This window comes from Arvicola amphibius, chromosome 7 (genome assembly GCF_903992535.2).
Source record: "Arvicola amphibius chromosome 7, mArvAmp1.2, whole genome shotgun sequence".
Classification (NCBI taxonomy): domain Eukaryota; kingdom Metazoa; phylum Chordata; class Mammalia; order Rodentia; family Cricetidae; genus Arvicola; species Arvicola amphibius.
This window is the reverse complement of record NC_052053.1, coordinates 70,017,393-70,031,415: the sequence shown is the minus strand read 5'-3', so window position 1 is coordinate 70,031,415 and position 14,023 is coordinate 70,017,393. Positions and strand designations below refer to the sequence as shown.

The 14,023-nt window shown below is 43.6% G+C and overlaps 1 protein-coding gene across 3 annotated transcripts in view; it reads left to right on the top strand.

The window, feature by feature from the left end:
• Positions 1 to 397: 397 nt before the first annotated feature.
• Traf3 (TNF receptor associated factor 3) overlaps positions 398 to 14,023 on the top strand; it is a 107,543-nt gene continuing 93,917 nt past the window's right edge. Inside the window, exons 1-2 of one of the 3 annotated variants that reach the window (XM_038336724.1) lie at positions 398 to 548; positions 952 to 1,060. In XM_038336724.1, coding sequence (XP_038192652.1) covers positions 1,028 to 1,060 — 33 coding nt within the window. In that variant the 5' untranslated portion in view covers positions 398 to 548; positions 952 to 1,027. Of the gene's footprint in view, positions 549 to 951; positions 1,061 to 14,023 lie in introns of those variants that run through there. The other 2 variants (XM_038336726.1, XM_038336725.1) reach the window with 2 other exon arrangements.

Sequence of the window (14,023 nt, the reverse complement as noted above, 5' to 3'; positions counted from 1 at the left end):
AGTAGGCGACAGGGTAGGGGCCGCCCGTCGAGGTGGCGACGCGAGGAACCTTCTTCGCCCAACTCTGCCTGACTGGCTTTTTGACCCGGAAAGACCGGGACGCGGGCGGGGCGCGAGGGCGCACGCGCGCGCGCGCGGAGGGGCCCGGGCCCGAGGGCCCCGGGCGCGCGCCGTCGTTGCTAAGGCCGGCGGCGAGCGCGGGGCCGAGGGTCCCTAGCAACGGGCGCGGGCGCGCGCCAGCCGAGGGGGATGGGGGGAGGCGCGCGCGGGCGGCGGAGGCGGGCGCGCCAGGGCGCGCGCCGGCGGCCCGCGGGGATTTCCAGCGCGCGAGAGGAAGTGCCAGCGCGAGGGTGCGTGAGGCGGCGCGGCCGGCGGCCGCCGCGTGCGCGAGCCGGGTTGCAGCCCAGCAGGGACTTTCCAGCCGGCGGCGGCGGCCGCCGGCCCTTCCCCGCCCCCCGACATGGGGCTGCCCGGGGAGCTGGACGCTGCAGACGACGGCGGAGGATGCGCGCGGCGCCCCTGAGCCGGCCGAGCGGGCGGGCCGCGGGGTAAGGTCGGCGGGCCGGGACGGCGGGGCGGCGGGGCGGCGGGCGGCTCCATCCCGGCGGCGGCCCCGGGCCCGGCGGGTCCTGCGCGGCCAGGCCCGGCCCGGCCGCCTCACCGTCTGCGGTGCGGCCCGCCCGCCGCCCCAACTTTGGAAACTTTGTGTGTGGGGCCGGCCCCGGGCCCGAGGCGCCGGCGCTTTCAGGCGGACGGGGCAGCCAGGCCTCGCGCCCTGGGTGCCCGCCCCGAGGGGTGCTGAGCCGTCAGCATCTCAGAGGCCCGGGGCTTTGGCGCGGTACGGAACGACGGAGTCAGGGTGTCCGCATAGATGAGCGTGCTCGTCCTGGCTGGTGGAGGTGGGTTTTTGAGCCATTATTTAAAAGTTTATACTGAGTCATTGCTCTGCAGATGAATGACTGATTCATAGTCGGAGAGCTGCAGAGAAGCTGGAAGGCAGGCGGTTCTGGGATCCAGCTGGGGTCGAATGCACACTTTCCACCTTCGATTAACACCAAAGGTCAGAGTGGGCTCCCCACGGGCGAGTCTTTAAAACGATCCCTGCCGCGGGGCTTTGCAGGGTTTGGAGGCGCCAGGCTACGGCTCATGTACGTTTCGCCACGTTTCCACACTGTCATCAGCCCTGGGTTGGGGACGCGGGTTTCAGGATTAGATCTTTAGAGAGAATTCTGCGTGGAAAATTCTTTACCTTTAATTTGAAACGGTCACAAAATGCAAATGGGTGAAGTGTTGTGGACGTGCTCTGAAATCTAAAAAGCATTCGGATCGGTTGAAGGAACTGATTTTATTTTCATGGCTTTTGTACTGAGCTTTAACTCAGTTTTGAGAATGAAATAGAAGGGTGTGTGTGTGTGTGTATGTATGTGTGTGCATTTGTATGTGTGCTCTTTTTCTGTGGAGTCTTAAAGGCTTTATCGAGTGTTGTATTGGCGTCTTAATTTACATTCACAGCATACAACTGAAGAGGAGCCATAATTTTTTTTTTTGGTAGCATTTTCTGTGACTAGATGCACAGGTGAAATCTTTGGAAATGGTGTTTTGTGTTGTCTGAGAAATGCTGATGTGTAGAAATGTCCAGGTGGACCCTCAGTTGGGCTTTAAAATTTTCTGGTGCTGTTCAGGTCTTGGAAAATGGCCTGTTGAAAATACTGCATCATTGTAGGGTGTCTGGCAAAATAGTGTACAGCCATCCTTTATTCAAAGGGGAGGAAATGTTTCTTTTTTCGCCATATTGTGACATCTTAAATATTAAGAATTAGTCTGAAGGTGAAAATTGTTTGGCCAAAGCAAATTGAACATTTAAAGTATGAAAAGTGGGGAATTTATGATAGGAGTCAGAAATTCCTGAGTAGGTGCAGGGGATGGAAATGCAGATGGATTTTGGGTTCCATCCTCACTGGCTCAGATCAGACCTCATAATGGACAAGGTTTAAGATGTAAGGTATCTGTGTTATCCAGACACCTCTGTTCCAGCTGTCACAGTGCAGAAGCTAGGAAAGCAGGGAGCTGGCCAGGGAGAATTCCAGCATTTTTAAAACAAGACATTCATGTGAATTCTGTGAGGGAAAAGAAGACCAATTATTTTTCTTGGATGCTATCCATTCTTTTTGGAATTAATCAGATGGCCTCAGTGAGAAGGCTGCAGAGACATTCCTTTGGAAGCAGGCAGTAGTCAGTTGCGGTGCTCTGAAGAAAGTCCTTCATTTAACTGGATGCTTCTTGTCCCTGTGTTTGGGATTTTTTCTAAACACTTCTGCTAGAATCCCTTAGAAATTTTCAGTGTGTAAATCAAGATGGACTTTCTGGGGTACTGTCAGGATAGATATGCTAATGAGCCAAGTAGATGAGCATGATTTATCATTCCCTAAAGTCCCCCCCCCCCTTTTTTTTTTGTAATGCTGAAACTGTACCTCGGGAGAGATGAAACTGTCACTGTGGTGTTGCAAGTCTGAGCTAGCTCAAATACGCAAAGGAAATTGCATTAAATTTGCCTGTCTTTGTTTTTCTCAACTTGTATAGTAAGACTCTCCAAACAGCAAATGAGCTAACTTATCAAATATTATGCAATATTCAATTTCTTCTCAGTGGTCAATTTCAGAATTTTTAACAGAAGTCTCATGACCCAAGGCCTTAATGTGATTCGTGGAATCAGAACCCCTGTATGCATCTTTGCAAGTATTTATAGAAGAAAAATAATTGTTTTTGTTGATGTTTGTGTTTGTATATGCTCATTACAATCCATATATGGAGGGAAGCTGAGAAGAGAGCTAAAGTGAGGAAGGAGGTAAGATCAGAGGATTTGGAAGGTGACCAGAGAGGGGCAGCCGAGGCCTGGGTATAGCATGGTGCTTAGGCTTGGAGCCAAAGTGAGGGAGGCCCAGAGGCCTGCAGGCAGGAAGGCAGTAGAGATGAGTAGCTGGGATTGGTGTGGTCTCAGAGGAGCTAACAGAGAAAAGAAAATACAATTTTAAAAAGAAAACTATAGAAGAAAACATTAAATTTATTTGTGTAGTTTTTGTGATTCTTAATTAATAAAAATATAAAATGCCTCTTCATTTTGGAAAACCTTATTTTGTATATCCCAGGGAAGAAATGGGATGAGAGGCCAGTCTTCTCAGAAAGAAGAATGTGAGGTTCCTATCAAACACAGAGCCTTTGTTTGGTGATACTTGGTGTTTCAGACTTGGGGTCAACTGCTAGGGAGTGAGATGTCACTAGTGCAGGTGACTGTTGACTTCTGGCCCCTCCAGGAGTCAGGTTGGCATTCATGCTGCAGTCAGACAAGCATATTATTAACCTGGACTTGGGAGTCTTTTGCTCATTTAATTAACATTCAGTTAATGTGCCCCAAGTTCCCATAATCTAGTTACTATGCTAGGATGAGTGAGACACAGCACCTGTTTTTAGGGTCATTATCTGTAGAAATCTGAGGCGTCTGGGTCCCTGTGCACAGTGAAGGGCAGTGTCAGACCCACCTAAGATCTGACTATGACACCAGGACAGGAACTTTCCAAAAGAAGAGTGAAGAAAAATGTAAGTCGTCATCTCACCCCCAAAGAGTTGACCCGTGCTAGGTGGTGGTGGCACACGCCTTTAATCCCAGCACTTGGGAGGCAGAGGCAGGTGGATTTCTGTAAGTTCAAGGCCAGCCTGGTCTATTAGAGCTAGTCCAGGACAGATAGAACTGTTACACAGAGAAACCCTGTCTTGGAAAAAAAAAAAAAAGGAAAAAAAAAAAGTTGGCTCGTTACACAAGTAAAGACTTACTAGAAAAAAAAGGAAAGTCATCCACATATGTAGGAGGAAATGAATTAGTGTGTTATATAGAAGTCTGCAAGTATGGGGTGGGGCTTGTGTTACTGTAAGAGAAAAGCTCCTGGCTGCCTGTATTAGTCAGGGAAGTATTCGGGAAAGGACCCAGTTGACCACAGTATTAGGAAGTCTGGTCCCACTTGTAGGGCCCAGAGAATGACAGTAAGAGGATCTTCCCTTCCCTTCTTTGTAAGGTGAGACCTGTTAGCTTGCTGCCCTGTTGCTCCCTGCTGGTGTATATGATGTTAGTAGTGCTGCTAGTCAGTTTTCCAGATGTTTTATTTCCTTTGCTATCCTCCAGCTCTTTCAGGCTTTTGTGTGTTTTGAAGCTGAAGTAATCTGGCTGTCTCTGACTGAAGAGCATGGTTTGTGGAAGGGAGTAGAGCCATTGTGACCAGTTTGGGTCACAGCACATTGCTGTGCCTACTCTTTTTCTTTTTGTAGGTCAGTGATTCCAACCTTCCTGATACTGTGACCCTTTGATACAGTTCCTCATGTTGTGGTGACCCAACCATAAAGTTATTTTGTTGCTACTTCATAACTGTAATTTTGCTACTCTTATGAATTGTCATGTAATCTGATATTCCACCCATAAGGGGTTGTGACCCGCACATTGAGGGTCATTGTAGATAGAAAATTTCAAAAATCTGTGCTGGTGGGAAAGACACAACACACTTCTCCCAAACCTACCACTCTAGTCCTTATCGAGGGGCTTGATATGTTTTAATTCTCATAAAATGAAATACTGGATCCTGTGTTTCATTTTTAAAAATAATTTTATTTATTATTATTGTATATGTAGGATGTGTATATAATAAGGAGGTGAGTGACACTTTGGGCATGTAGTTGTCAGAGGACAACTTTATGGGGTCTGTTCTGTACTTGTAGTCACATGGGTGCTACTGATTGAGTTCAGGTGGTTATACTTACACTCTGGGATGGCAAACTTTACTCTTTACTCACTGAGCTGTCTCAGAGTCCCTGATATTTCATTTCATGATCTCATTTTTAAGAGATTTGTTTCATGTTGATTTTAAACATTTGAAAATTAGCTAGAGGACTGGTAAAGTGGCTCCGCAGGTAAGGTTGCTTGCCAACAAGCCTGATGACCCGAGTTTGATCCTTGGAACTCATGGTCAAAGCAAAGAGTTGGTAGAAGGAGAGAACTGACTTTTTCCGATTGTCCTCTGACCTCCACACATGTGCCTTTTCCACCATGAAAAACGTAAAGGGAAAGGGATGAAGTGGAGGCTATTTGGTGACTTCTCACGAGGCCATTTTACTAAAGAGATACGGACTGCTGTTCTGATTTCCTAATTTTCTCTCCACTTCAAACGCTGATTATACATCCAGACCATAATGCCATATTAATGAGAAGCTTGACATCTTTTAAGTGTTGAGAAAGGCTAAATTGAATAAGCAGGTGGAAAATGATGTGGCCTTTCGGACAGTTGTAAGCAGCATTCCAGTGGTGAAATACATCTCTAGGAGTTGTGATAATTTTTCTTTATTTTTGAGACAGGTTTTCCCTGTATAGCCCAGGCTGCCCTTGAACTTGGGATTCTTCTGCCTCATCCTCCCTAGTGCTGAGTGAGCCACCATGCCTGATGAGTTTTAATACTTTTTTTTTTTTTTTCATTTTTAAGACAGGGTTTCTCTGTAGCTTTGGATTCTGTCCTGGAACTCACTCTGTAGAACAGACTGGCCTCAAACTCACAGAGATCCATCTGTTTCTGCTTCCAGAGTGCTGGGATTAAAGATGTGCACCACCACCACCAACGAGTTATAATAGTTTTGATGTGGTTTTCTAAGGTTAACTTTTATTCTGGAAGGCTAATGCCCATTTGGAGACCTGCTTGCACACGAGGTAATTATAATTAGGTGCTTGTGACACCTGTTCTTCCAACAGGTACATGGTGAATGTTTGTATTTAGATTCTGCAAGGTAGGAAGAGAAGAAGGACACAACAGAGGACTACAATGTTTCATAGTTGGACAAACCCAGTGCCTCCCATGATTATTTTCCTGGCCCACTGTCTTGTTCTTCTGCTCTGATACATTAGAGGGAGTTATGCAGTGGCAAACTACTACTGTTTTGTTGTTGTTTTGAAATAGGCTCTTTATGTAGTCCTGGCTGTCCTGGAACTTGCCACCTAGACCAGGCTGGCCTCGAACTCACAAGTATTTCTGTCTCTGTCTGCCTCCAGAGTACAGGGATTAAAGGTGTGCACCATTAATCTTGGTAGGGAACTTCTTTGATACAAACATCTAATTTTCTTGGAAGAACAGGGAAAGGAGTGCTTTCCCCACTAATGCTTAGAAGTCCTAAATTTACATGGAAATTAAATTCTCTGCTTGTTAGATTAGTGCAGTCTGCTGTAGGGTAAATTAAGTGTATAGGTTCAGAAGACTTTTCTCTAGGACTTTATCTCTAGTAAGGATAGGGCAAGCATATGAAATTTTATATTTATGTAAATTATATATTGTACTCAGTAATCTGTTTTAATATAAACACACTGTGCTTCTAATCTTTAGTAGAATTGATTCTCCAAAAGATGCATTGTGTTTATTCATGGCTCTCTTTGGAGCCCCCATGTTCTAACCACACATTTGAAATACTTTTGGTTCCTAGGTGTTTTGAAAATGATTTTTCAAACTGTATTTAATCAAACTTTTTTTTTTTTACCTTTTTTTTCAAGCATGTACTATGCTGGTGGCTAAAACTAAAAGGTCAGGTAAGATACCAAGTGGTCTCTGCCCTCATGGAGTGTCCAGGCCATGGCCACACTAGAATAAGCCTTTGGTGATAGCACAGTGTGGTGGGTGCTGTGATGGTGAACAGAAGTGCTGTGGGGTCTGGACCACATGCTGTGCAGGATTCTCTTGGTGCTGAATTCAAATACACAGCACAAATGAAGAGGAAGTACCGTGGAATTGAAGCCCAGTGAGTCTGAATTGATTCCATGGTTGCCCTTCCTGGGAAAGGGAACATGAAGAGGGGCCCAGCTGTTGAGGCTGTAACTGTGCCCCCTCACAGGAAAGGAAAAGACCGGAAGAGCAAGCAGGTCTTCTTAGAGGTCCTGTTTTTACCTGGTAGTTTGTTGTGCTTGTTTTCTGATATGGAGTCTCCCAGTGCAGTTCACTTTGGCCTCACGTTGTAGCCCAGCTTATCTTGGAATTTCCAGTCTTCCGGTCTCTGCCCCCAAGTGCTGGGGTTTACGGGCAGTGTTACTGCACATGGCTACAGTGCAGTTGTAGATTTCATTCAGTTGTAGGTTTTTTTGGTTTTGCTTTGTGAGTGTAGGTTTTCTTTTGTTCCTATTTAGTGTTTTTTTTTCAGGCACATTATGTATTGTTTGAGCAGTTTTTCATGCAGTCTTTCTTTGCTGACATTTGCTTGGCTGTATTAGCTTCCCTCCTCCCTAGTCGTTTTCATCCCTTTTCTGTGTTTTAGTCCAGTTTCTTAGAGCAGCACCAGTGTGCTTGTATTCTTTAACAAGCCTATCTAGGGACTGGGGTTGTAGCTCAGTGGTAGAGCCTACTACATGCAAAGCCCTGGGTTTCATCCCAACAGTGAAAAAAAATCAATTAGGATATGGTTTACTCTTGTGGTTCAGATATTACATACATCTTAGCAGTCCCTAACCTAATTTACTAATGTGTTTTTTTTCCTCTTTATCTCTCTTAATTTACATTTAAGCCAGTAGTCTAGTACTAATGATAGTATTTAGTCCTCATGCCTTTTACAGAGTTTTACAAACATTAGCTTGTTAGTGGTGAACAAGTCCCTGAGGCCTGGTCACTCTGTAAAGAGCATCATGGTTATAGCTCAGCACCCACTTATCTCATGTGTAATTTTGACTACAGATGGCTCATGGGAATATAAGTTAAAAGAAAGAAGCTTTTTCCCAATTAGCAGGGCAGTGATGTTGGCTGCTTCAGAGGATCTGACTGTTCAGCTAGTACCCTGTGAAGTGTTTGATTGGAACTAGGAAGGACCAGAGACTGCTGGGTCAGAAGTGTGGGCTTTGTTCCATTGCCATGTTCTTACTCCAGGGAGGGCTGGGAGTCATAGAATACAGCTGGACACCATGGCACAACCCAAGTCTGTGGTTGATAGAGGCTTAATCTTTTGTTTTAGACAAAAGTAGGTAACAGGAAGTAGTATGTGAGCAAGGATCTCAATGAGTCCAAAATTTGCCCTACTCTTTTCCAGGTTCAGGGAAGTTCTGGTGTGTCTCTGACTAATCTCTGAGATTGAGATGACAAACTTCTGAGACAGGGTTTCTCTGTGTATCTTTGGCTCTCGTGGAATTCATTCTATAAACCAGGCTGTTCTCCAACTCACAGAGGAGTGCTGGGATTAAAGGTGTGCACCACCACCACCCAGCTGTGAAGAGAGGATTGTTCTCTCTCTCTCCCTCTCTCCCTCTCTCTCTCTCCCTCTCTCTCTCCCTCCCTCCCTCCCTCCCTCCATGGTTTAGCCTGAAGTGTGAATGAAAGTAAGACACATTTGTGGCTGGAGAAATGGCTCAGTGCTTAAGAGCACTAGCTTGTTCTTTCAGAGGACCTGGAGTCAATTCCCAGCACCCACCTGGTGTCTCACAGCCATTCTTAAATCTAGTTCAGGGGATCTGGCACCAGGCATATATGCATTGCACATGCCTACACACTTTTGGAATTCTGGTTATTCCTCTGGCTGACTGTCATGTCAAGTTACTTGTCATCTCTAAACTCAGTTTTCTCATCTATGGCATGCAGAGTCCTGGAGATGGGTCCTGGTGACAGCTGTACATTATGACTGATTTCACATCACTAAACTGTATGTTTAATAAAATGGCTGAGATGGTAAGTCTTATGTGTGTTTTACAGTAGAAAATTAATTGTGAGGTATAAAATGAGAAGTAATGGAAGTACTGGAAAGATGAGTCAGCAGTTAAAAGCATGCACTGCTTTTAATGGAGGACCGGAGCTCAATTCCAAGCACCTGTACAGGTGGCTCACAGCTTGTAACTCCAGCTACAGGAGGATTAGATGCATCTGTCTTCCAAGGGCATCTTCATTCATGTGTACACCCACTTACAGAAACATTGAAAAAAAAGTGATAAGTAATGGGGGCCAAGAAACTAACATATCACAGTGATAAATCCCTCTATTGTTATAGCATCCATAGCATCCACAGATTGTGTAGCCTGTGCTACAGAATCAGTTTGAGGTCAGCTTGGGATATTTAAAGACCTGTCTCAAGCCGGGTGGTGGTGGCGCACGCCTTTAACCCCAGCACTTGGGAGGCAGAGGCAAGCGGATCTCTGTGAGTTCGAGGCCAGCCTGGTCTACAAGAGCTAGTTCCAGGACAGGCTCCAAAGCTACAGAGAAATCCTGTCTCGAAAAACCAAAAATAAATAAATAAAATAAAATAAAGACCTGTTTCAAGAAAATAATATAAATGAAATGATAATTGCTCGCTCTTCCTTTTATGCATGTTTTCAACAAGGTGAAAGGCAGGCTCTCTGGGCTGTGTCAGAAGAGTATCATTCTATATGGTGTTGTGTGTAGCATTATTGAACTATGAAGAAACTATCCATTCCCCATTTTATTTTATTTTTCCTTCCTCCCTCCCTCCCTCCCTTCCATTCTCTTTCCTTTCCCCCTCTCTCCCTTCCTCCCTCCTCTCCCTCTCTCCCTCCCTTCCTCCCTTTCTTTTTTTTTTAGTTTTTTGAGACAAGGTCTCTGTAGTCAAGAATTGCAGTTCTACCTCATCTTCCCGTGGGTGAGCGGTGAGCTTAAAGGCTAAACTACCATGTCCAGCTAAGGAAGTCTTTAGAACAGAAGGTAAAATGTCTGGAAACCAAAGTTTAATTTGCATAAAAGGAACATCTATATTTAGATATCCCTGTTTTTTTAAGAAAGCATTTTTTGCATATGATTGAATTTTGATAAGTTTTATTTTGATTTTTTTCTTTCCCATTATTTAATAGGAATAATGTTTTGTGATTTATTCAGGTCTCTTCAAATACTTGAAAGGTCTCCTATAAACTCTCTTAAAATAGCCCATGTTTCTCATAATCTCTTAGCTTGCTTCTTTTCTATTGCAGCAAAAAAAAAAGTTTATAACCTTCATGAAGAGAGTTTCTGGCATATGGTTCATAATCAACTATTGGTTAAATAAATCCATAAATTGTAGTTCAACATTTTCTTCCATTGAGACAAAATTCACGTAGCATATAATTAACTATTCGAAGGTGTGTGCTCGAGCATCTGTGTTTGCACTTTATCTGTTCATCTGTCTGCGAACATTTAGTTTTCATCTTCTTTACTGTTAGGAATAATGTTGCCATAAGCAGATGTTTAAGTGTATGTGTGTGTCCTCTTTTCTGATGGATGTGTCTCCCAGAGCATTGGTCACACTGCACATCTGAGTTCAGTTTATTCCCACCAGCAGTGTCAGTTTCTTCACAGCGTCACTACACTAGCCACTGTTGTTCGAGTGTGTGAATTACTGTGTTGTTATTTCTTGATGACCAGTGGGCTATCTATGTGCTTGGTGTCCTTTAGTATATAGTTCTTAAATGTTTAAGCCCTTGGTCTTTGCTTTAATTGGGCTGATTTTTTTCTTAAGTTATATATTGTAGACATGAAACCCTTTAGATACACAATTTGCGACTATTTTCTCCCATCTAGTATAATGCTTCATAAATTTTGTTGATAATGCCCTTTACACAAAGCTTTAATTGATATCTATTTATTTATTGTTACTTGTGATTTTGGTGTCAAGTCTAAGAATTCGTTGCTAAACCATTAATATTTACCACTATGCCTTCTAAGAGTTTTATAGGGTTAGTTATTATGTTTAGGTCTTTGGTCCAGTTTGAGTTTATTTTTGTATATGGATCAAGGTCGGAGTTCCCACTTCATTTTTTTTTTTCTGTAGGAGACTTCTTTCTCCATCGAAAAGTTTCAGATATATTGGTTATAGATATTTGCATTTCTTTCTGGACTCTTAGTTCTGTTCTCTTGATCTGTATGCCTATCCTAATGTCAGCGCCACATGATGTCATTGTTGTAGCTTTTTAGTAAACATTGAAGTAGTAAGCTTTGAAAATGAGGGTATTCCATCTTTTTCATTTCCAGTATTGTATTGACAGTTTTGAGCCTCTTGATGTTTCATGTGAATTGTAAGGGTTGCTTTTCTGTTCCTATAAAAAGGGTTACTGGAATTTTAATAGGGATTGCACTGAATCAGATTGTTTTGGAGTTGCTGTCTTAATACTGCCTTCCGCTCCATGAACATGGTTGTTTCCTCATTTGCTTCCTCAGTCCCCCTCCTTCCTTCTTTCCCTCCTTCCCTTCCTGTCTTTCATGCTGCTGGGGATTGAACTGAGGTCCTCATTGAGTGTTAGACAAATACTCTACTGCTGAGCCATACTACCAACCTTCTTTCATTTATTTTTCATCAGCATCTTGTATTTTCAATGTATAAATATTCAGCTCCTTGGATGATTTTAATTCCTTAATATTTTGTTCTTTGTGGAGGCTGCTGTAAATAGAATTATTTTCTTTATTTTCATTTTGGATTGCTGTTAGTTAGGTATAGAAGCACAACTTTTTTCTTTCTGTTTTGCTGTGAGTTTATATGTTGCCTGTAGCAGATATTTTGTGGGACATTTTTACTTTTGTTTATTTTGTTTTATGTGCATTGGCATTTTGTCTGAATGTATATCTGTGTGAGGGTGTCAGATCTTGGAGTTACAGACAGTTGTGAGCTGCCGTGTGGGCACTGGGAATTGAAGTGGGGCCCACTGGAAGAACAGCCAGCGCTCTTAACCGCTGAGCCATGTCTCCAGCCCCGAGTTTTTTTTTTTTTTAATGTGTATATGAATTTTGCTTGTGTGTTTATTTGTGCATTGTGTACATACCTAGTGCTTACAGAGGCCTGAAGAGGACATCAGATTCCCTGGGACTGGAGTTACAGATGGATGTGGGTTCTGGACATTGATCCCAGGTCTTCTGAAGAGTAACCAGTGCTCTGAGCCATCTCTCTAGGTCCTAGGGGATGTTCTTCAGTCACTTTGTGTGCAAATAGAGATATTTTACATCCGCTTTCCAGCCTGATGCTTTTATCTGTTTTTCTCCATCTTTGGTATCCAGGATAGTGATGAGGATCATAGTGGAGATGTACATCCTTGTATAGCTCCTGATCTCAGAGGAGTTTTCAGTCTCTCATTGGTTCAGTGCTTTAGCGTACGCAGGGCCCTGGATTCCCGGCTTGGGGTAGGGATTAACACAAATCCTTAAAGGCTCTTTGTTAAAGTAAGGAAGTTTTTGTTTGTTTGTTTGTTTGTTTTGTTTTTGTTTGTTTTGTTTGTTTGGTTTTCTGAGAGAGTTTCTCTGTAGCTTTGGGGTCTTGTATTGGAACTAGCTCTTGTAGACCAGGCTGGCCTTGAACTCAGAGATCCGTCTGTCTCTGCCTCCCGAGTGCTGGGATTAAAAGCGTGGGCCACCACTGCCTGACTAAAAATGATTTATTTTTGTACATTGGTGTTTTTGCCTGCATGTATGCCTGTATAAAGGTGTTGAATCCTCTGGAACTCAAGTTACAGACAGTTGTGAGCTGCTATGTAAGACACCTAGAATTGAACCCAGGTCCTCAGGAAGAACAGCCAGTGCTCTTAACCACTGAGGCATCTATCCCAGCCCTTTGTTTTGTTTTTGAGACAGTCTCTGGTTGCCCTGGAGCTTGCTTTGTAGACCAAGCTGACCTTGAACTCAGAGAGATCCTCCCCTGTGTTGGAATCAAAGGTGTTTACCACTAATCCCTGGGATTGTTGAATTTTGTCAAGTCCTTTTGTAGTTTGAGAATGAGCATGTATTTTTTTTTCTTTGTCCTGTTAGTATACTGTGTTATAGAGACTTGGTGTGTGTGTGTGCGTGTGTATGTACAAGCCTATGCATGATTGTCTGTTTGTATGAGCCTGTGTGCATGTTGATATGTGTGTGTGTGTGTGTGTGTATTTACAAATCTGTGTGCATGTTTGTGTAGGTACACATGTGCCTGGAGCTCAAAATCACCCTTAGGTGTTATTTCTTAGGAGCAGTCTTGCTTTCTTTTGAGCCAAGATCTCTCACTGGAACTTGAATTTTGCCAGTCAGACTAGGCTGGTTGGTCAGCAAGTCACCTGCCTGTGTATCTATCTTATGTGTGGTGGGATCAAACTCAGATACTCCTGCTTGCACTTTTACTGATGGAGTTGTTTTCCTTTAGCCCAGTGATTGTGTGTATTGAATCATCCTTGGATTTCTGGGGTAAGTCCTGATTTGTCATGTATGTAATCCTTTTAATAGTTATTGGATGATGTGCCACAGTTCTACTGAGGACATTTGTGCTTATGTTCACAAGGAATAGTGCTTTGTAATTTTGTTTTCTTCTAATATCTTTTGCTTTTGTTATTAAGGCACCAAAAGGTATATCATGTTTATATAGAATTTTGTTACCTGGTCTCCCCAATCTCAGTCACATAGAAAATTCTAGGAGCCGGTAGTGGTGGTGCACACCTTTAATCCCAGCACTCAGGAGGCAGAGACAGGTGGATCTCTGTGAGTTCAAGGTCAGCCTGGTCCACAGAGGGAGTTCCAGGCTCCAAAGATGCAGAGAAACCCTGTCTCAAAACAACAACAACAACAACAACAACAAAAAAGAAAATTCTAGGAGGATTCAAAGCAGGCATGGTGATGATACTACATAGCTTCTTATTGTCCATACTTCCCAACACATGACTATAGTATTGGCTGTAAGGTCACTTGTTTCCCTTAATTGCCAACAGCTGGGAAAATCATGGCGGACATTACCTCCATCGTCCTGTATCTGTACCAATAGAAAATCAGGACGGGAACTCCATCCTTGATGTCTTGGTAAGGGAAAGGTGTATTTCAATTGTTTCGTTATTTTGTTCCAGGTAGCTCTGATTGAAGTCACTCACTGGGGTCTGTCTGGTGGCTGATCTGGTTTTAAGGATCCAATGGTTGCACTAACATACCTGTGTGGTTGGAAAGTGTAGATCAGTGTTTTCCTTTCTCTTTGTGGTCTCAGGTCTGTTGCTGTTATTGTCAGTGGACTCATTGCTGAGTGTGGCTGCTCAGAACTCCTAGACAAT